Source organism: Cydia pomonella, chromosome 20 (assembly GCF_033807575.1).
Source record: "Cydia pomonella isolate Wapato2018A chromosome 20, ilCydPomo1, whole genome shotgun sequence".
NCBI lineage: Eukaryota > Metazoa > Arthropoda > Insecta > Lepidoptera > Tortricidae > Cydia > Cydia pomonella.
The window spans coordinates 10,489,023-10,511,875 of record NC_084722.1 but is presented as its reverse complement, the minus strand read 5'-3'; the positions used below and the strand labels follow the sequence as shown (position 1 = coordinate 10,511,875).

The following is a 22,853-nucleotide window of genomic DNA, read 5'->3' as shown; positions in this document are numbered from 1 at the left end:
AGAAATTTTAAGATTTTGTGTAAATATCAGTGATTTGACTAAATAACAAGCCACAGATTAGAAAACAATCCTTTAACCAAATTAAATCTCTATGTGGAGAAGGATAAAGTCGATTATTGAGTGATGATAGTTGTTTAATCTCTCCTTGGTTTTGTGAAGTTGTCGTCACTGAATGTCATTATTGTCATTCCGCGATCTTGCCAGCACTAAAACATTTATGTCGTTTGTAAATAAAGATGTATTATTTACGAGTTTCTTTTATACTCAAACATTTAATTACTATTTTAAGATCCTTTACACTTAATTATTTATTTTTCATATTAAACTGCTCTCCTAAAAATTTAAAAAATAATTTAGGAATAAACAAAAACTGAATTATATTTACTCTGGCAACATTGATCTACTTGCTATCGGTTCGTAGACTCGTTGCATCATCGATTTAGGTAATTTTATAAGTATTTTCTCGTAGTTTCGTGCATTTTTTAACACATAACAATCATTACCGTGATACAGTGTGGTGTACATCTAACCTAGTATTTTCAGTGTAGCGTCACACGTCTGTTTTTTTAATTTTTAGGCATAATGGCTGAGAAGATCATTCCTGTGGTTAAGGCCGATGAGGGAGAAGAAGAACTGGTCGATCCCCAGAAGGAATTGAGGGTACTGTTTGTTCTTATAGTAACATAAATATTTCTTAGTATCATATCCCTTGTCGTTATAAAAATTCATAACCTAACCCTGACCATCAAATCGGACCAGAGTCCCTTAAGAGTCCTTGAATCAATGTAGTAGATTTTATTACATGAGAAGAAAATGTAATGGTTCATTCGCCAGTTGTAAGAGCAGTATAATATAAAGCACAGCAAAAGTTAAGAATACTATTGTGGCCACATTAATCAATTCTAGCATGTAGCCTCAAGTGCGAGGAATTCTAGCATCAAATCCTGAGCACAGTGAAGGATTCAAGTCACTTCCTAAGGGTGGTATTCTGGTATTCTACCTGTCCAATTTCTTTGTCCAATGTGCATTGCGTCACAGAATAAGTAATAGTACTAACATACAGAAATGACACTTCCTTTAAAACCGAAGTTTAACAGAGATTCAGGGATGAATCATCTCATCTGTGGTCCAGCACGCATAAGGACGTCAACTTATGCCAACCCTAGTAAATTGCTCGGAACAATGCTGAGCCGGATTGGACCAAAATATTGGAGATGGATCTATCTAAGGGTGGTATTAGATAGACACATTCTGTTTTTCAAACTAAATGAGAAGTATATATATGTATACCATTTCAACAATCAGTTATCAACACTGTTGGCCCTTCATGAATTGCAACCAGTTTTGAGCTGTTTAGAAATTGTGCCTTTGCAATCTCTGCAATCAGTAACAGATCAGTAGGATAAAATTTCAACATCAGCTTTGTCAAAATGTATCATACAAAAGTAGTCATTTGTGACGAACAGTGGCCCTCCATACAAGAAAAAATGGCATTCTAATTTGAATCAGTAGTACCTATTGATTTTATTTTGTTCCAAAATTTAAACAAAATAAATGCAACTCTGTTCCAATTCATAAAGATTTAATTTTAAATGAATGTTATTAAATTAATACTTGTATTAGTAGAGGTTAAACTTTTGGCCAGGAGTTATATCAATAGCTGAGTTCACACAGAGTGAGCATACGCGCGAGGTAATTTCCTCACGCACAAACCGGCCAGTGTAAACTTGCCTCGGCCTGAGGCGGCGCGCTCGGGCGAGGAAAACGCACGCGCCGCCTAGGCCGAGGCACGTCTATACTGGCCGGTTTGTGCGTGAGGAAATTGCCTCGCACGTACGTGTTCGCTTGCTCGCTGTGTGTGGACCCGCCTAATTGATGATCCTTGCATATACAAGGTGGAACCAAAATAGTGGCGATACAGTACAGTATGGTGTTCTGATTAGAAAAAAGGTTTTTTTAAATCAGTTGGCCTCGGCTCGAGAAGGCTGCGATGGACTGTGAAAAATGGATATCCCTTCTGAGAACCCTATGTCGCTGATAAGGGATAACAGGATACTATTATCATCATCATCATCATCATGCAAAAACATTTTGGCCTTTATATTAAGAGTCTAAGGCAGACTTTAGACGACTTGCCCCATAGACCAAAAATACCCATAAAAATATTCTTCTACTTTTTCCTAATCAGAATGTGATACCAAATATGCCCTTAAACGGATCCCCACTATTTTTATTAGAGATGCAACGAATATTCGGCCACAATGTCACTATTTGGCCGAATACCGAATAGTGGCATAGTATTCGGCCGGATACCGAATAGTACATAAACATGTAGATAACGGTAAACGAGGGGTAAAAAAAGTAAAAACTACAAGCAATCAATTATTAAGATCAGTATAATCTTTCAGACTACCATCTAATAATACACTATACAAACAGTTTTAAAGGTCAAAATTATAAAACTAAGTTTTAAAAATTAAGTTTTTAGTGTTATTTATATACCCCGCACCAACTTTGCTTTTCTGTTTGGCCCAAAGGTTGACTGGTAGAGAATGCCTTGGGGCATTAAGTCCGCCTTTTGTAACTGTATATTTTTACTGTGCAATAAAGTTTAAATAATAATAATAAAACTTGCTACAAAAATATATACACACACACGACGAAAACTAAAGCACCGCAATTCAATATGCATTGCGTGCAGAATAAGCGCAATTTCTATCAAAGATTACAGCTCTTATGTCTACAGCGACAAACAAGTTGCAACTTGCACAGCGCACGCACGTGCGCGTTCGAATTTAATTCATTTTAGATAAAACTTCTAGCCGAATATTCGGCTGATGGCTCCGCCGTATAATCGGTATTCGGCCAAGCCACTATTCGTTGCATCTCTAATTTTTATTACATCCTGTATGAAGCTAAGACCTCTTGTACCTACTAATAATAATAATTTATTTATTTTAGTTTTAATAATAGGCTTTCCTCAGGCCCTTTTATTTTACCTGCAAGTAAAAATCTGTGATAAGTGATCCTAAAGAAAATATTGATTTTTCCAGGAGACCTGCTCCCAAAAGCCTGATGCACAAAACCTCTGGGACAAGTACCAGGAATGCTCAGACCGAGTCAACTCTCGCTCCAAGACCACAGAGACGTGCGAGGAGGAGCTCATTGACTACCTCCATGTCCTCGACAAGTGTGTCACCAAGGACCTCTTCAAGAGGCTAAAGTAAACATCTAGAAATAAGTTCTGCCCTATCGCAAAACAAATTAGATTTTATTTTCAAGGAATGTTCTGTCAATACCTTGGTGTCTTGCTGGTGCAGAATGTTAGTGTTTTAGTAAATTATTTTAACATGTTCAATGTGGAAGAACGTTAATGTTGTTTATTTGTAAATAAATAATCAGTTAAATAAGTTGTTTTACTGACTATTCGTACAATGAAAGGCAATTTAAGGCATATAAAATTTTATTATTACTGCAATAATAGTTTGGACGAAAACAATAATTCATACGATAAAATATAAGAAGCTCTATAAAAATTAAAACAAAGCAAGATTTTCAAGACGAATGGCACTCATTCAATAGCATAGATAAATACATTATTAGCAAAAGGGTCCACACTGAGCGAGCATACACGCGAGGCAATTTCCGCACGGACAAAAGGGCCAGTGTAGACGTGCCAGGCCGAGGCAGGGCGCTCGGTCGAGGAAAACGCGCGCGCCGCTTCGGCCGAGGTACGTCTACACTGGCCGTTTTGAGCGTGAGGGAATTGCCTCGCGCCAATGCTCGCTCTGTGTGGACCCGCCTTATTATATCAATTTACACGCCAATTTTTGAACATCACAGAAGCTGTTATAGCAAAGTCTGTAGAATAACAGCAACTCTAAAGCTTTAAAAACAGACGCCAAATAAATGAATGTTAATAAATATATGTAGTAGCAAAGTACACCCCCTGACAAAACTTCCTCTCCTTAGCCTAGTGTTCATAAGAATATTGCAAATGCCAAAAATACAAGTTTGACTTGCACAAAATGCTAAATTTGGAATGTGTTGACAATTAATCAGTGACAATAAAAATATATACAATTTATAAGAGCATTAAATAATGGACACAACAATATAAATAATGTCTAGGAATAATAAAATCAATTGTGTCAAAATCTTATTACTAATAAAGTAAATAAAATATGTATCAAAAATTGACTTTGTATACAATAATAATGTTTTTAACGGCGCCACATTCGATAAGAGTAGAGAGAAACTAAACCATGCACTTCTACAATACAAACGAAGTTCCTTACATTATGATATTATCAGTACCGTCACCTGGGGTGAATAATGCCAATTTCTTAAAAAAATACCCACACAAATAGTATCATACAAATCTACTATGATTTACAATCGAATGATGCAATTGTATGGGTGTTTTTTAAGAAATTTTCAGGTAAATAACTCTAGGTTTTGTCCCTATTCACACCACCCATCCCTATTCACCCCGGTTGACTATAGACTTTCTAAACACACTAAAGGGAGCTCCATTTATCTTATATGAAGTACACGAGTAGCAGTGCCATGCCAGCATTAAAACTGCATGGGCATATACGAATGGCCGGAATCCTATTTCGGTAAGTTAATTTCGGAGATTTATTCAAGTCAAAATACTGATTATATATCTTATTTTTGCCACCCTATCATCATAAATACAAAGTTACAATTTTGATTCCTATACGTATAATAATTTGAACTTAAAATCTAAATGAAAATAAAAGCACGCTCTATCAGACTTTGGCATAATGAAATTATGTTCCATCTATCTGGAACATAATTTTGCCAACATTGAGGCACTATTTTTTTTTTCTTTAATCTATTCCACACAACTTACAGTTTTAGAGTATCATTGATTAAAATCCTAAAGATTTAACATAAAAGAACATATTTCTTGACCACATAATCATTTGATGCAAGCTTACGTCGCATAATGTACCAATGTAGTATCAACTCAATAGAAACTATATCTCTTAATATGCAGAGATCTATAAATATAACGGCAGTACTACATTCACGACTTTCTAAATCATTTTGTGACTAAGCTTAGATTATATTTAAAAGTGAAAAAATTACTGTCTTGGGTGAGACTTGAACTCACGACCTCTGGATCGATACTACAGCGCTCTGCCATCTGAGCCACCAAAAAACCTCATCCATAGGCAGCACATTTTTCCACCATATGGGCCTAGGGGACCCTAGCGACATCTACCGTAAGAACGTTACACTTCTTAGACGGCTACCGGAGTTCCAAGTCATATTGGAAATTCACCAGTAACGATGTGCTACTCATACTAAATTAATTTTTAACAAGCAGAAACGTCTGCGAACGATGCTATTAATCTTAGATTAAATTTAAAAGTGGAAAAATTACTGTCTTGGGTGAGACTTGAACTCACGGACTCTAGATCGATACTCCAGCGATCTGCCATCTGAGCCACCAAGACCTCACCCATAGGCAGCATATTTTTCCACCATATGGGCCTAGGGGACCCTAGCGACATCTACCGTAAGAACTTTACATTTCTTAGACGGCTACCGGAGTTCCAAGTTCGGAGTTATAGTCATAGCATCGTCGAAATAAATAAAATTGAATTGAATTGAATCGTTCGCAGAAGTTTCTGCTTGTTAAACATTCATTTTGTAACTGTTTCAAAACGAATCATTATTTTACACAAAACGTAGTATTGCTTCGTGTGCTTTTCAGTACGATTGCTCATAGCCCACCCAAACAGTTGTAGAATAGAAAGGTAGCCACTGTCCGATTGTAGATGAAGAGGTTAGCATTGTATATAATATTGACCCCATACTAAATCCTTATTAAGGTTCGATGAAAGGTTTGCTCTTTTAAATTGAAGTCCATTCATTCGGTCGATCCAATGAAAACGTAGAGTACTTAGAAATTTTTAAATCGGAAATCACGATTCTTTTCATCGGCCGACCTTAACACGGGGAAAATTCATACAACCGCTCTCGTATGAAGCATTTACGAAAATTTGCGGTTACATCACGTAGGCGTTTTTATACTTAACACCACTTTATTGCGTCCTAATCCATTGCATTTACTTTTTTTTACGCACGCGCAGGTCTTACAAGCGTGGTCGTTCACAAATACTAAATCTGTATGAGATCGCTAATGCACATGAGACTCGAATGCCGCGAGTCCTCATATAAGTTCCATCTAGAAGGACCTTAAGTCGTTGCAGTAAGGTTTATGAAAGGACATTTAACTGTGAAGGTGGTGGAATTCCAATCATACGCTTGATGTCTAACAATCGATATCGTCGTCAGTGTTGCCAACATAGCGATACTAACTGGCGCCGACTTGGAGCACTTTGAAGCATATCTCGCACACTCGCTGCGGTTTGTTCATACCGAACTTCAGTATGGGGACGTCTTGGTTCGAGCACTTGTTGCACAGCATTCGGCCGCAGTGACGACTGGAATAAATAAGACAATTAAAGTGTTATGATACCCTCTAGCTGCCCAGAGGCATATAAAAAAGGTCTTCCCTTCAAATCCAATTTAAATCTTTATTTTGACAAATCAAAATTGTATTCGTCGGCTCGAGGATACAATGAAAATACAATGCCACTTTTTGCAGGCATTGCATTTTCATTCAGGATTCTCAGAATCCGAGAACCTGTTATATTATTTTGAATTTAGGTCTTGTAGAAAAATAATGACAAAGACACTTTTTGATATTTAACAAATTTAACACATATCAGTGAAAGAATAAGGATCAAAGTCAGAAAGAATGACAGTAAATTTACTGTGGCTACAAAATTATCTTTGACAATCCACCTCTATTTCAAATTATCTTTGATATCAGGTAAGTTTGGTTACTATCAGTGAAGTGAAGTTACCAATGGTGTTTCCTCATGGTGAGCGTGAACTTGGTGCCGCACTCCTGGCACAGGTCGCTCTCGGCCCACGGCGCCTCCGCCGGCAGCGCGTCCAGGAGCCGGTGCAGCAGTTGCTTTGTCGCCACCTGAGGAATAGTGGACGTGCAGATATCCAGACAAGAAATCTTATGGCAAGTTCCCGCAACGGAAAATGTCTATTGAATTTAAAATACATATTTTGGGGACAATCTTACACAGATCGAACTATCTCCAAACTAAGCAAAGTGTGTACTATGGGCACTAAGCGATGATATACATAATAAGATACATAGATAACATCCATAATTCAGGAACAAATCTTCGTAGTGAACACACAAATAAATACCATTACCAGGATTCGAACCCAGGACCTTATGCTTCGTAGGGAGGGTCACTACCCACAAGGCTAGAAAGCCGTTTATAAAAAGACAGTTATAATTTCATCAACTTTAATAAGATGTATTCCATCTGAAGAGAAATAGGTATTGGCACTAGAGTTAAAGTCACATACACAACAAAAAGTCAACATATAAACTATTATTTGACTGACCTGATAATTAAATATAGAAACGCCATCCTTATTCTCCTGAGCCAGGCACGCACCCGCGCGGACCAATACTTTGCACATGGCCGCTTGCCCGTTCATATACGCTAATAGAAGCGGAGTATTGCCCTGCGAGTTAAAATATAAAATCAATAAAATAGAAATGAACCTTATTCTAATGACCTTAGGTTTTCATTTAACATGTAATACCTGCAAGTCTGTCCTGTTGATGGGGTAATCTGGCATGAGCTCAATGAATATTTCGCAGATCGCTGCGGCGTTATCTTTCTTGCACCAGGCCAGCTCGTGCAAGGGATTGCGACCTGCAAAAACAATATTATGTTTGACTCAAAGAACAAGGCAATTTATTTTTTCGGCTTTTGGTACGATGCGTGAATTCACTTTGAATTGAAAATGGTAGCTTTCAACAGCGGCACAATTTGCGAAAATTATAAATGGCGGCCGTTAGGAAATTAATATGATGCAACATTAAACCTTGCACTTTAAGCCTCTAAATATGCAGTTACACTGGGACGTTCATTGGGTTAGTCGCCGAATGCAAAATGTGAGGTTGCAAGGCCATTGTTTACAGACAGAGAACGACTCAGTGTGATTGTGCCATAATTGTCCACTTTTATGAAAAATCAAGCATTGCCAGAATGAGGCATGGTATAGCAAACCCAGCCGATTCTACAGGCAAATGGGGGCGGAAGGTAAGCTTCCGAGGAGAGGATAGGTACAACTGACCCTTGAGGTTGACGGCGGCCGCGTCGACGTCGGAGTCGGCGAGCAGCGCGCGCGCGGCGGCGGCGTGGCCCTCGCGCGCGCACACGTGCAGCGCGTTGTCGCCCGCCGCGTCCACCGCGCCGCACTCCGCGCCGCCGCCCAGCAGCGCCGACACGATGCTGGCGTGCCCCGCGCCGGCGGCCACGTGCAGGGCGGTGCGTCTGCCCGGATACATTTCACATTGAGGATCAAGGAAACGAAGCTAGCGCCTACCTTGAACCTCGGATCTCGGATACTTAGATCTATACACGGTGTTCTTTTAAAGCTCCGTTAAAATGCAAACTAATGCATAACTAATAATTTAATCAAATAATAATAAAAAAAAACACCGTGTAGGATGATGTTGACTTACTTCTGAGCATCCCGATCGTTGGGCCTCGCGCCCGCGAGTAGTAGACTCCGAAGCAGCACCTCGTTGCCCACCGCGGCCGCCAAGTGCAAGGGCGGCGCCAGCGTGCTACTGTCCTGTGTGGCGAATATGCACTTTATATTACGCACAATAGAGTATACATTGATTTGTTAATTATAGATACATTATACTTATACCATACATAAGGAAAACAAAAAAATACTTAAATTTAGCACGTGCGTATTTAGAAGGGGTCCACACAGAGCGTGAGAGCATACGCGCGAGGTAATTTCCTCGCGCATAAAACGGCTAGTGTAGACGTGCCTAGTGGCGCCAATGCCAAGTAAATTGGCTTAGCTGAGGCAAGTTACACGAGCACGCGGCCGCGCGAGGAAATTTCCTCGCGAGGCTGCTCGCTCTGTGTGGACTCGCCTTTTCACGCTTGCCCAGGTGCGACTTGTACAATTTGTCACAAGGTAAGCGCTTCAATTTTGGAACGCCTTTAACCTATCCTGAGTTATAATAAATCATTGTAATTACTAGGACAATTAGAAACACGTGTCGTCAAAAGAAGCGATCAGGGACTAATGTAAAGCGGCGTTACCGTGCTGCTATCCTATGTATCATCCAATTTATATTTCTATAAATAGACTATAATTATTTTGGTTTGACTCAAATAACTAGGTAAGTCAGATAAGCGCGACTTCGGCAAAAATGCCGAGGACCTAATGTAAGCATTCTAAATTACACTAACAACAGGTACAAACACATGTATTCCTATTATTCCTAATGAACACCTCCATTATATCAACATAAAATTCCAGCGACTTCATAGGTACAACAAGCGTTTGGAATTGCTTACTTTCCAAACAGACTGAAAAAGCACGGCCAAATACAAACAGCTGTACCTGTATGCGCGAGTTTACGTCCACTTCGACGGACAGCAGGAACATCACGCTCTCCATGTCGCACTTCTGTATCGCAACGTGGAGGAAGTTGCGCCCTTTCTTGTCCACCTGTGTCCAGATAAAGCTGATCAGTACGCACCTACTAGCTACTGTACTATGTTCCATGCGATTATAAACAGCGTAACAGAAAACAGTCGATTTTGGCAAGTAGGTATTTTGATAAAATTTCTGTAAGTTTCCCATTATATCGAAATATCATCTTCCTCGCGTTGTCCCGGCATTTTGCCACGGCTCATGGGAGCCTGGGGTCCGCTTGGCAACTAATCCCAAGAACAGGCGTAGGCACTAGTTTTTACGAAAGCGACTGCCATCTGACTGTACAACCCAGAGGGTAAACTAGGCCTTATTGGGATTAGTCCGGTTTCCGCACAATGTTTTCCTTCAACGAACAGCGACTGGTAAATATCAAATAATATTTCGTACATATGTAACTCCAGAAAAACTCATTGGTATGAGTCGGGGTTTAAATCCGCGACCTCCGGATTGCAAGTCGCACGCTCTCCCCGCTAGGCCACCAGCGCTCCCACCAAGACATCAGTGGCCCGATTAGCTAACGTTTGAAGCTACAAGTAGAATTGTTATGTTACATTATTGTTTTATAAATTAGACGTGGCGGGTAAAACGTTCATAGTCGAATAAGTTCATTGGCATAAAACAAACGATTTTTTTCTTACTTGTTCTGCTGCCGACGGATTCTTCGTAAGTATAGCTTGCGCAGCCTTATTATTCCTAGCCGTAAGAGCGGCAGCGAAAGGCGACACGCCCTTGTTGTCCCTCGCCGACAAGTCTATGCCTGGCTGGGAGAGAAGGAGAGAGATGATTCCCTCGTGCTGGTTTTCGATTGCGATGTGGAGGGGAGTCTTCCCTTCGGAGTCTTTGGAGTTGATGTTGGCGCCGTGTTCTAGTAAAGTCTGTCAATAAACACAATGAAAAATATGTACTTATTAAGTCTATTTAACATAATGCAGAAGGTATAGTAAAGTATGCCATGCGCTAGTGTGGCCAGAAAAGCGAATAAAAGATATTCAAGCAATACCTTTATGGGGCTTTTCGACATCTATTTAACCATTATTTTATTGTGTCATTCACTAAGACGCGTGCCTTGACTCGTATTGTCATATTATTAAAGGTTAGATTTGACAAATCTGTGCATCATCGTGGATGACAAGAACTATATGAGGCGCAAAAAGCGTAATATCAACAAGTAGGAATTCTTATAATAACAATGCCTTTAGCGTATTGTTCGCCATTTTTCTTAGACAAAATAGTCACGGTATTGGTACGAGCTAGCATGATTCGGCAGCGTACGACATACAATTTTAGTTCTTGGCACACTCAGCATGGCAAGTCACGGCGCCTGAGGGTTCCTGGCGTTCAAAGGATAAACGTCATGGTTTTATAAAAATCCTAGTGAACCCTAACAAACATTAAGTTAAGTATAAGAGGTCCACTGGTCTATAAAAAGTTCTTCTGATGAAAAGCCAACTGTAACCTGGCCGTTGGAGCCTGATTGGCGTGTCCCTCATGTAAGGTATCCAGGTGCAGCACAGATGTATCAGCGACTGCTTCTCATTGGCCATGTCGGCGCTTTCCCCCCTGAGGACACCATGCCACTGCCGGAACGGATCAGGAACGTTGCTAGAGATGCTTGTCACCTGTATAACATCAGTGAGCCCCCAGGTGCAGCACAGATGTATCAGCGACTGCTTCTCATTGGCCATGTCGGCGCTTTCCCCCCTGAGGACACCATGCCACTGCCGGAACGGATCAGGAACGTTGCTAGAGATGCTTGTCACCTGTATAACATCAGTGAGCCCCCAGGTGCAGCACAGATGTAGCGGCGACTGCTTCTCGTTGGCCACGTCGGCGCCTTCACCCGCAGCGCCGGCGCGACGCGACGACTCCACGTCGCAGCCGGAACGGATCAGGAACGTCGCTAGATTTTCCTTGTTTTCGTCGATAGCTCTGGAAAGATACGGCTCTAGAATAATTTTGCCAGTCAAAGAATAAAACAAATACATGTCTTATTTTTTTTAAGTACACGGGTGATGTGGATAAAATCGGTCTTACTTGTGTAGTAACGTTTGCAAGCAGCCATCAGGCCCTGGTCCCCAGCAGTCAGCATCAGCGCCATTTCGTACTAGAATCTAGGAAAAAGCAATAAGATTACGAGTATGAACTTTATTGGGAACCGATTCAAAAATCGATGACATATATCCAGAATTGTTTGCAGACGAGGCGACGACGACCCGTAACTCAATAAGACTTCTATTACAAGCCTAAGGCAACGTCTTATAACGAGCCAAAAGAAAGTGAATCTTACGATAACTTGTTACTCGTAAGAGTCAACTTACGCTAGCAACTTCTTCCTGTCCGGAATCAAGGGCTGCCCATAGCGGCGGCACTCCGTTGGCGTCGAGGCGACTCATATCTACGCCTCTCACGCACAGAGCTTCTACCACAAGCCCAAGGCGACAGTGTATGGCTAGTTGTAGAGGCGTTTCGCCGGCCTCCGTTCTATGAAGATGTTTTATGTTTAAATATTTGTGACCGCGGCCGGCAAAACGTCCCACTTTGTCACTTGCCATTAGGACGAGATTTGCTTGTATCTTTATACGAATAACCTGTTACGGCGTCCTTATAGAAAGCGACAAATTAGGACGTTTTGTCTGCCGCGGTCACAATTAAGGTATTTATTGAAATGGCGGACAAAGATATATTTAGAAGGAGAGCTATAATCTGTATCTTTAGGTATTTAAATAAAAGTAAACAAACAATTTGTACATTTTCGGGTAGTTATAACATTTATTGGTTACAACCAAATACAAAACCGCTTGGATCTGTGACAGAAAGATCTGAGTTTAACCTACATTATTTGATCATGTAATGTTTTCATCTTCCCTCAACTGGCTTATTTGAGGGTAGATTTTGTTTACTTTTATTTAAATACTTAAAGATACAGAGTATAGCTCCGGAAATTGGGATATGATACTCGTAATAATAGCAATGACAACGCTCTAGTTAATTTACAATACTATGTTATAGTAGCAGCTTGATCCGTGGAGGTCAGAGTGGCTGGTTAGCAAAGATGTTATAAAGTCACGGAAATAAACTATTTTGAGCTCTTGGCTTGGCGTGGTATTATGGCTACCGTTGCATATAATTTGAATATAAACCAGAAGGAAAGTAGATCCAGGGTGATGTGAAATGGATTTACAGCGGACATCTGCGGCAGACGGTCTGCCTTCTAAAGCTTTTCAAGTCAATGGTAAACTGAGTCGAAAATGGTAATAGTAATAACTTACAACGAATCCATATCTGCTCCATGATCTAACAAATAGATTGCGGTTTTGGAGTCCTCTTCCACAATAGCCTGGTGTAATACTGTGAAGCCCTTGCCGTTGCGCACGTTCGGGTCCGCACCGGCCTCTATCAGGGGCGCCACTAGATTTTTGTGCCCTAAAGAAATATGGATGCATAGTTGTTTACTTGATACCATAATAGTTCGATAAGATTACCACTCAAAGCGGCTAGCAAAATAATATAAGTAAAACGTAAGTAGCATAGAGCAGACTTATTTATTATAAGCAAATAAAGGTACCTCGTATTGCATTAATTAATTTTAAATTCGCGTAAAAATGTTCATTATTATATTCAAATATATTATGCATATTATATTTGTAATAACAATGCATTCGGTACGATGATGCGAACCATAACTCAGGTCTAAGAATCAAAACTCAAAATTGTATACCTGTATTTTTACACAGGTGTGTACCTATTGTTTTCATACATGAAGTGACATCATTTTCCTTTAGGTTTCGCGATTTTCTCTCGTGTTTGATAACAGTGGCTAGTGGAGGGAAGTTTGTCTGAAATATTATGACTTTACTTACCTTCAGACAGAGCGGGACTGACTAGCGTGTCTCTGATAGAGTTCTTCAAGTTAAGATTATTAGGCAGTAAACTGACGTTGCTTTTATTTGTGGCCGGCATATCGCCTTTCCCGATGTGAATCTCGTGTTCAAGGATGGCTTGGACGGCGGTCTCGTGGATGACTCTACAATTACCTTCAGACAGAGCGAGACTGACAAGCGTGTCTCCCTGTAGAGTTCTTCAAGTTAAGATTAGACAGTAAGCCGACGTTGCTACCGTCAGTTGCAGGCATGTCGCCTTTCTCGATGAGTTTCTTGTGCTCCAGGATGGCTAGGACGGCAGTCTCGTGGTTGATAAGTATGGTTAGTGGAAGGAAGTTTGTCTGAAACATGATGATTTTACTTACCTTCAGACAGAGCGAGACTGACAGGTGTGTCTCCCTCAGAGTTCTTTAAGTTAAGATTAGGCAGTAAGCTGACGTTGCTACGGTCAGTGGCCGGCATGTCGCCTTTTTCGATGAGTTTTTTGTGTTCCAGGATGGCTAGGACGGCGGTCTCGTGGTTGCTTAGCACAGCTAGGTGGAGTGGAGTTTGTCTGAAATTACACGGTATATGTAAGTAAATCATCTCCCCGTAAATAACCTTTATTGAAGTTGCTTTTGTCAATGAGTTATTGATAGTAGAAGAGATGTACAGTCCAATATAAATCGTTTCTGATGTAGATGGTATTGTACGGCGCCATATCTTCTCTTCATCAGCGAGTATGCGTCCACTGTATATACGCCTCTCCAATTTTTCTTCAAGCAGCCCGATTTGCCGTTTCTCTCGTCCAGAGTGAGCCTGCAATCTTTTTAATGTCATCCTCCCATCTGGTTGGAGGTCTGTGATCAGGCCTTTTAGAACGAGGTCTCCACGCTAGGACACACTTGCTCCACCTCCCATCATCTCAGCGACACACGTGCCCAGCCCAGTCCATTTCAGAGTAGCAACCCATCGACCGATGTCTACTACTTTAGTCCGTCACCGGATCTCCTCGTTTCGTATTTTATCGCAGCGATACTGCGTTCCATAGCTCTTTGTGCCTCTTCATTCCGCACATGGTTAGCGTCCACGTTTCGCAAGTGTAAGAAGAAATACTTTGTTCTTTAGTGATACAGTACGAGACGTACGAGATACGTCGCCATATGTTTCGTGGTAACTGGATAAACAAACAAATAATTTGATTACATACAAGGCTACCAGAGGAGTCGCATGTTGTAAGAAGCCGTACAGCGCCGTTTACCAGTAATTGTTTTTCTTAGTCTTTACATCTTCCTCTACAATCAATGAATTGAAATATAGTTTAGCTAATTAAAGTGTAATGTGTGACTAAATTACAACTCAATGTATGACACGGCGCCTCCTACGCAATGTTGACGTGTACGAGCATCATCGTTTTCCGGTCAACGTTCGATCCTTGTGCATACATGGCGAATTAGTCTCAGTGCCGGCCCACGTGATACGGTTTCTTTGTAGGCTTATTTAGCCAATTAGGTGGTTGGGTGATTGATCCCCTAAAGCTACCTTTGTAAGGTTCTTCCATAAAAACCTTACCAATCTTTTATTTATATTCCTCTTGTATAAAAGTTGTATCCCTTTTTAGCAGCAGGTTGGTTAGGCTTAGAGCCGCGTTCTAACAGCGAGGCTCACAAGTCCGTTAGTAAAAGCATCAGCATGTAGTACCGCAATCTTGACCCCGTCTTTCTTGAGGTTTACACCGTTTATATTAATCAGCCACTGTAAGCGATGTTAACTAACCTGTAGGCTGTATCCTCTTGTTCCCCATACGAGGTCTGCAAGTTGGGCCTCGCGCCGTGTTCTAAAAGCGAGGCTGTCAGGCGCGCCAGGCCGTTAGCGCAGGCTGCGTGTAAAGCTGTTAGGCCCGCCTCGTTCGTATGGTTAAGATCACCGTTTAGATGCGCCGTCAGAAAAACAGCTGAGTCCTAAAGAGAGAAGATAAGGTTAATACGCAATTACTCAAATAATTACGCCAAGTGACAAGTAACTCGATGGATATTTATCGTATTTATTGTTAACTTTACACTTTACCGATCAAGGTTGTTCTTAAATGAAATGCCGTTGTTCTTCTATTTTAACATAAAATAACACCAGGTGTGCGCTAAATTATTCAATTGAATAAATCAGCAGGTTTAAAAGTCACCTTACATCAGTGAGATCGGATTCGTATAATACATTATTTCACTCTAAACTTTGCACCCAATAAATCGTAGGAATAAGTTGAAGGCGTTCATGACAATCATTTATTTATTTATTTTATTTACATGGAGAACCAACAGCTATAACTATGCTAATAACAACATAAATAGTGACACAGAGCCAATTCAATGACGGGCTTCGCTGAAAATTGAAAAAAAAATTGAAACTTGCTCGTGGTCAATCAACGCCTAGGAAACAAGAGTTCAAGTCTAAGAGCAGCTATAAAAAACTACGTACCTCAAACCATCCCTGCGCCAGAATATGTAGTAAGCTATCCCCAGAGCCGGAATACACTGGATTCATTTGACACCCTCTCGCCAATAGCTTAGCAGCAAACCCTCTCTCCACGATACTCTCAGTCTTTCCCTCCACTGGGTCTTCAGTAAACGCCGCAGTATTGGTCACTGGCGCATCGAATGGGTTAGACCCATTCATGACTAGAGTTTCGCTAGAAGAGATCGAAGCCCGTCTATCGTCGACTAGTGCGTAGTAGAGAGGTGGATGTTCGTCGGTTAGATTCCGCAAGTTTGTATCTAAAGCTGGTTGTTTGAGTAGGAGATCAAATATCCTTTGATTTCGTGCTATGACTGCTTGATGTAGTGGTGTGCTAAAAAAAATATTATTTAAAACTTAGTATTTATAATTTATTTATTTAATTTTTATTTTTTATATGCCATCATGTCATATATCTTATATTGTCATAAGACTCATGTTTACTCAAATTAACGTGTCAAAATGTCATAAGCAGCCACAGGCACACTTTTTGACTCAAGTAGAACTTAGTATTACAACATATTACATATCTAATATATGTGTTTGTGATTTTGGATATGAATTTTGGTTGGTGATTTTGGAATAAAGCCAGGTGTTCACGAGTCTTTTTGTGTTTGGTTTGGAACTTACAATCCTTTCCGATTTTGTCTATTAATATCAGCGCCTTTTTCAATCATGACTTCCGCGATTTCTGCCATCTGGTCCATAGTTTCCTCATCGCAAGAGCTTGCAGTCAATCCGGCTATAAGGTGCAGTGCTGTGTCGCCTTCCTCCCTGAAAGTAAATAGTACTTAGAAGGCTATTTGTAACTTTATCAATTATCCAAGCTAAGGTGTAAGAATATGATTAACGGCATTAGAGTTATGTAAGCATATAGAGCTTATCATGATTTTGATTATAAGCGCCACGTGCATTGGCAGCACAGTGTTGAAGGAGGATCGTGACGTAGGCGTTGTGGCAGATAGCGAGCTCCAATGGCCAATGCCTCATAATTAATTTACTTACTTAGTAGTAAGGTTACAGTCGGCCCCGTTATCTACTAAGAATTTAGCGGAGAATGAATCTCTCGAGTCTATCGACCGATGCAGTAAGGTCCTGCCGCGGGCGCCCCTGGCATTGGCATCAGCACAGTGTTGAAGAAGGGTGGTGGCGATGGACGTACTGTGGCCGCGGAGAGCGAGCTCCAAGGGGAGCTCTCCGCGCGACGACATCGCGTTCACGATGTCTGTTAGCTGTAACAAGTATACATTTTAATAGATGGTAATTAGGACGCTAATTGAGTTCGAAAGGGGGACATTAGGTAAAGGCGTCTCACATGTTTGTGCTTGTCATGTTACGTTACGACAAAGTAGTTATTTGTTGCGTTTTACGATCATAATATACTTTGTATACTTACAGACTTATATTGCTTAATAATAGTAAATATAAATAAAAAACAAGGAGAGGGGAACACCTATGGTTAATATACAATACAATGTAGGTATAAAAATATTTTCCATAATGCAAATATCCAGGAAGGAAAATGTGGACTACAGTTGTGGATGTGGTGATGGAGAAGCAGTCGTCCACGCAGCAGACGATAAAAGTGCAACTATAATTATTCTTACAAGTCTTTATCAGTTTACATCAAAATCAATATTAATTATCTACTTATGTTACACAAATTATTAAGCCCATTACTGGTCTTAACTTAACATTCTTGAATAGATACTAACCAGTTTTATTTACATTTCTGCAAAATGTCGACTTTTACATCAATACTATGTTGCTCTTATGATTAGTATACCTACTGAACTGCCTTTTGATTTATCGAGAGGCTAGGGTCCATATTACTATATGCCCACAGTCAAAAATAATGTTCTTTGACCTCTGTAAATATTTACCTATACATATATTTAACAAATAACATAAGCAATCCCTTGCTCTTCGGCGCTACGCACATTGCATCTGACTCGTCGTATCTTACACAAAGTAATCATGGTCCGAGACACGTTCATAGTTGAAATAAGACTTGAGCCGGGTACGCTGAAGGCATATAAATAAAGCATCGGAAACAGTACAGTTATTATGTCACCATTGCTTTTCGCCGCACGTCCTTTTATGCCGTCGCCAGTGCACACTTGCAGTACGCGTATGTCGTGGGAGGATCGGATACGTTTCGAAATATGCATTTTATGGATATCTTTTGCAATGTGCCTGACTGCAAGATGTACTCATGATTATAAATTAAATTCGTACGCATGGATTTGTATGTTGGTGCCGTTGGTGGTTATATATTCTACATGAGCGCAGACCATATGCAGCAAAAGATAGCAGCAGTAGGGACGGTTAATCATTTGTTAATAGTTTTACAACGCATGACATTTGTCTGCAACAACCTACGAAGACAGTTTCAATCCTTGACTGAAAAAAATTGTTCTCGATATAATCTCTCTAAACCCCCTAGAAGGGTTTTCGACCCCTTTTTCACCCCCTTAGGGAGTGAATTTTCAGAAACGCTGATATCTAGATTTGTGGTTTCCGTTAAGTTTCCCCCGAAACCGTTTCTTTTTACAGAATTTTAAATTGATAAATAAAATACCAGTGACGACTCTGTATATTAAACTAACCTTTGTTCATGTTCGTCTAGAGAGGTAGAGGTAAGGGAATAGTATAGATAACTGGAGTGATCTGACATTGCTACAGACTAAAATGGCCAGTAGGTACTCGAAGGAACTATACAATAGTAGTTTATGTGACTGCTACATAATAAAAGGCATTAAAATACACGAGTGTGGGCTTAAGAAACGAACGAAGTAAGACAAGTGTTTTAATGCCTAATTATGTACAGTTACAAACACTATTTTATCTACACACATATTATAAAATATAAACTTTCTATGAAATATTCACTAACCCAAATTAGTAGTAGTTTTAAAAAAAACAAAATGGCGGGGTCACACTAACTGATACTGTTCGTACCGAGTACAGCAGCCACTGGCAGACTCGCTAGAAAAACTGATAAGTTAGTACTTGAAATACATGCAGGATATTAGATAACTGATGTTAATAGTACGTTCGTAAACCCAAAAAAGACCGACACAATTCTCTTCACACACAAACGAAAACTGGGTACATACGAACTGCCAACCCTTTTTGGCACAAGATTGACACTTTCAAAGGATGTAAAATACCTAGGCATAATCCTGGACGATAGACTGAACTGGAACAAACACCTGGACAATAAACTAAACAAAGCAACAGTAGCCTTTTGGCAATGCCGGAGGATGGTGGGCAAGAGATGGGGACTTGCTCCTCACATCATACTGTGGCTATACAAAATGGTAATAATGCCAATGATCAGCTACGGCGCGGTCGTATGGTGGCCCCGCACCCAGTTAACCACGGTAATAGACAAACTAAACAAAACACAAAGACTAGCATGTGTGGCTGCGACGGGCTGTATGCGAACTACTCCGACTGCGGCGCTAGAAATAATGCTAGGACTCCTACCATTACACATATACATACAAAAAGAAGCGGCTGCCACGGCTCTTCGGTTGAAAAAGCTAAACCTATGGACATCCTTCAGCTCATCGCACAAGAAGATCTATGAAAATATGATCTCAAAACTACCCATGCTGGAGGCGCCCATCGACAAAACACCAAAAACTATGATCTTCTGGAAAGAATACGCCATATCATTAACAGAAGATCCTAAAGAAGGACTAGACCAAACTAACCTAAGAATATTCACAGATGGCTCAAAAACATTTGAAGGGACAGGATGTGGTGTCTTCTCGGAGGACCTGAATATACACATCTCAAAACCCCTGGGAGAACATAACACGGTATTCCAAGCTGAATGTGTGGGAATAATAGAAGCTTGCAATGCTATAACAAGACGACAAGTGAAACACGAAAATATACTAATACTATCAGACAGTAAATCAGTACTACAAGCGCTATGCAGCGACAAACTTAATTCAGAACTCGTACTCGAATGTCATCGAAGCCTCACGGAAGTGAGCAAAGAAGGCAACAAAGTAACAATTCAATGGATAAAGGGGCATAGTGGATCAAGAGGAAACGATGCAGCGGACGAACTGGCCAGGAAAGGCTCAGAAACGCCGGCATATGGACCCGAGCCCATCATACCCCTACCAATATCCTATATACACAACCAGCTAGACCTACATCACAGACAACTGCACAATAAATACTGGAAGGAAATGGACACATGCAGGCAGACCAAGGATTTTCTACCGGAACTGAACCACAAACTCACCAAAATACTACTGAAAACACCTAGACATCAACTACGTAAAATAGTAGGATTAATTACGGGACATAACACACTTAACAAACACCTACACAATATGGGTAAAACAGACAGCCCCATGTGCAGAGCGTGCATGGAAGAAGAAGAAACAACAAAACATATTCTCCTAGACTGCAAACAGGTAGAAGTATACAGGAACAAATACCTAGGGACTCCGTGCACACTAGGAGAGGCATTTAGCAACCTGAAAACTTTGCTAGGCTTCGTGGAGGAGCTGGGGTGGTTAGAGTAGCGCTACCTCGTTTCACGCAAAATAGGCACAATGGTTGTCGATTTGCGGAAAATGCCCAGAAGCACTAACTAACTAACTAACTAGTACGTTCGTAATTTTTTATAGCTTAGATACAAGGCTAATAATTAGGCATAAATTTAATATTTGTTAATTTATCGAAGCGTGTAGGTAGAGTCAGGTATTGACTCATAAACGGAGATATAATTACTTTAATAGAAATCTTATAAACATGCGAGTGGATCTCTAATACCTAAGATAACCGCACCTCATTTACGTGAACATAAAGTAACTATTATATAAGTCGGTCATGATGACTCTAATGCCTTTGACAAACATATATCATACAAGGGCACTTCAAAGCCTCTATTACTAAGTCAAAAAGTTTAACATCGCTTGACAATGTTTGCGTTCTTCTAGTGTATAAATTAATTGTTTTAAATGTCCAGCTGGTTAGTTAAAATGCGCGTCGCATGTGGCGATGTCAGTGTAACTTGATGAATTACAATACATAGTTCACTTTCACGGTTACGCAACACGTGCTAATTTAGCTTCGAATGTTCGATTTTCGTGTTGAATCAAGTCCTCAACCCTCATTGTTACATGCTTTTGTTTGGCATCTCATTAAGACCTTTAAAAAGTTTTGAAGCATTTAATTGATTCTTGGAATGAAAACATACGTGCTTTTATTTACTTATTAGCTGTGATTGTGTGATTTTATAGATGTCATTGTATTTACAAAACATAGATTCGACAGTAAACGTGAGTGTTGTTGACAAAACATCGTCCACCTAATTACCTACAGATGTAGTGCATAATTATTTTCCATCGTATTTTCACGGAAACTTACGAACGTACAACTCGGTACAAAAAGTACTGACATTGATTGAATTAGCATGACAAATACGAACGTTTCCGAGAAAATACGATGAAAAACAATTATGCACTACATCTGTAGCATAGGCACAGTCGCCATCAGACATTTCGGAGCGAATGAGAGCCTCAACAATATCTAACACGCACTCTAGCGCCTTGACGATAGAGGCGTGTTCAGATATTTGTGAGCACCTTGGCCGCTCCGATATATCTGATGGCAACTGTACCTAAGTTTGCCTGACAACTTATATATTTGATGCGGCGGTGATGTAATTGCTGCAAGAAATGTATTTAACGTCCGAAGGATATTCAACTAACTATTGTTAGTCTTAAACCTTATTTATCTACAATACTTATTTTATTTGTTGCTGTTACTTTCATACTTAAATTTCTTTTCTATTTAACCGCCTTAACGTCGAGATTTAATTAAAACATCATCTATGTCTACTTCAGTTTTTACTCTTATCTAAGTGAGTTTACCTAACCAGTTCCTTTAAAAACTTCCTGCCTCGCTCACTATTCCCTAATACGGCTTCGGGCTTCCCTAATAACGGGTTATAACTTAATAAGTTCCTATACAATTAGAAAGAGCCTGCTCTAATTTGCTATGCACGGTGTAACATGTCGTTGAAACTAAAGCATTAAATACACGAGTTAAGCAGTCACAATCTAGACTTAGCAGCGCAAGTGATATGGTTACTATTAGATAAGTCTCTAAAGGGCTTGTGTCTAGTCTTTCTAAACGTCAGTTCGTGTCGTAAGACTCGTACGTCTTTGAATAGTAGGGTAGAGACACCAATTGACATGCGTGACAGCACCAATGATATGCCTTACACATTGTACTCCCACATGTTATGGACTAGCCGCATGGGATCATCGTACTCGTGATATTATTCATTCGTATAATTAAAGAAATTGTGAGTCATTTTACCTCTCGCTCTCGGGGTAATGCGCCATTTATAGGCTTTTGTAGGGAATATGGAAAACGGATTGTTTTAGTTTCGCAGTCTGTTTTTTCGGTTTTCCTCCATAGGCGTGTGAAAGTCTTTTTAGTAAGCTACTATATACTTAATTTTTCCTAAAACACAACTGAAATTTTTTCATGCTATCATACAAATATGTTATCATCCACTAAAGGGTTAATGTGACAAGGAAGAAGCCAATGTATGCTGCATTCTAGTTATTTATAAATCGCCCACCGCGACGGTCAATTGGTTGATTGCTACGGCAAATCAATGAATTGACATGACGACCGGATGAAAACGTTTGTCGCAATGTTGGGCGCCATCACTGTCGTGTTTACCCCTTGGTCTGCTAGGATCACACAGGTGTCACATTATGTTCCCAGTTCAATGCCAAAGGGTGACGTTATATACCTATTTCAATCTTCATAAGTTATAGTACATTGTGCAACGAGGGGGGGTAAGTGAAATTTTGGATACGAGGGTGG

At 40.2% G+C, this 22,853-nt stretch overlaps 2 protein-coding genes across 3 annotated transcripts in view; one reads left to right on the top strand and one right to left on the bottom strand.

Annotated features, from left to right (window-relative positions):
* Positions 1–356: 356 nt before the first annotated feature.
* On the top strand, positions 357–3,410 carry LOC133529355 (cytochrome b-c1 complex subunit 6, mitochondrial-like). The gene is made up of 3 exons (XM_061867061.1): positions 357–443; positions 578–660; positions 3,054–3,410. Exons 2-3 carry the CDS (start codon positions 583–585, stop codon positions 3,225–3,227), a joined length of 252 nt encoding a protein of 83 aa, XP_061723045.1. The 5' UTR covers positions 357–443; positions 578–582; the 3' UTR covers positions 3,228–3,410.
* A 35-nt stretch (positions 3,411–3,445) lies between these two features.
* Positions 3,446–22,853, bottom strand: part of LOC133529348 (rabankyrin-5) — a 69,411-nt gene continuing 50,003 nt past the window's right edge. For both annotated transcript variants that reach the window (XM_061867045.1, XM_061867044.1), the window contains 17 exons: positions 16,983–17,209; positions 16,608–16,751; positions 15,942–16,311; positions 15,246–15,430; positions 13,856–14,043; positions 12,879–13,032; positions 11,928–12,090; positions 11,644–11,720; positions 11,370–11,538; positions 10,248–10,484; positions 9,514–9,621; positions 8,609–8,721; positions 8,218–8,417; positions 7,681–7,793; positions 7,477–7,599; positions 6,909–7,033; positions 3,446–6,482 (listed from right to left, as the gene is read on the bottom strand). In XM_061867045.1, the coding sequence (XP_061723029.1) occupies positions 6,353–6,482; positions 6,909–7,033; positions 7,477–7,599; positions 7,681–7,793; positions 8,218–8,417; positions 8,609–8,721; positions 9,514–9,621; positions 10,248–10,484; positions 11,370–11,538; positions 11,644–11,720; positions 11,928–12,090; positions 12,879–13,032; positions 13,856–14,043; positions 15,246–15,430; positions 15,942–16,311; positions 16,608–16,751; positions 16,983–17,209 (2,826 nt within the window). In that variant the 3' untranslated portion in view covers positions 3,446–6,352. The remainder of the gene's footprint in view (positions 6,483–6,908; positions 7,034–7,476; positions 7,600–7,680; positions 7,794–8,217; positions 8,418–8,608; positions 8,722–9,513; positions 9,622–10,247; positions 10,485–11,369; positions 11,539–11,643; positions 11,721–11,927; positions 12,091–12,878; positions 13,033–13,855; positions 14,044–15,245; positions 15,431–15,941; positions 16,312–16,607; positions 16,752–16,982; positions 17,210–22,853) is intronic.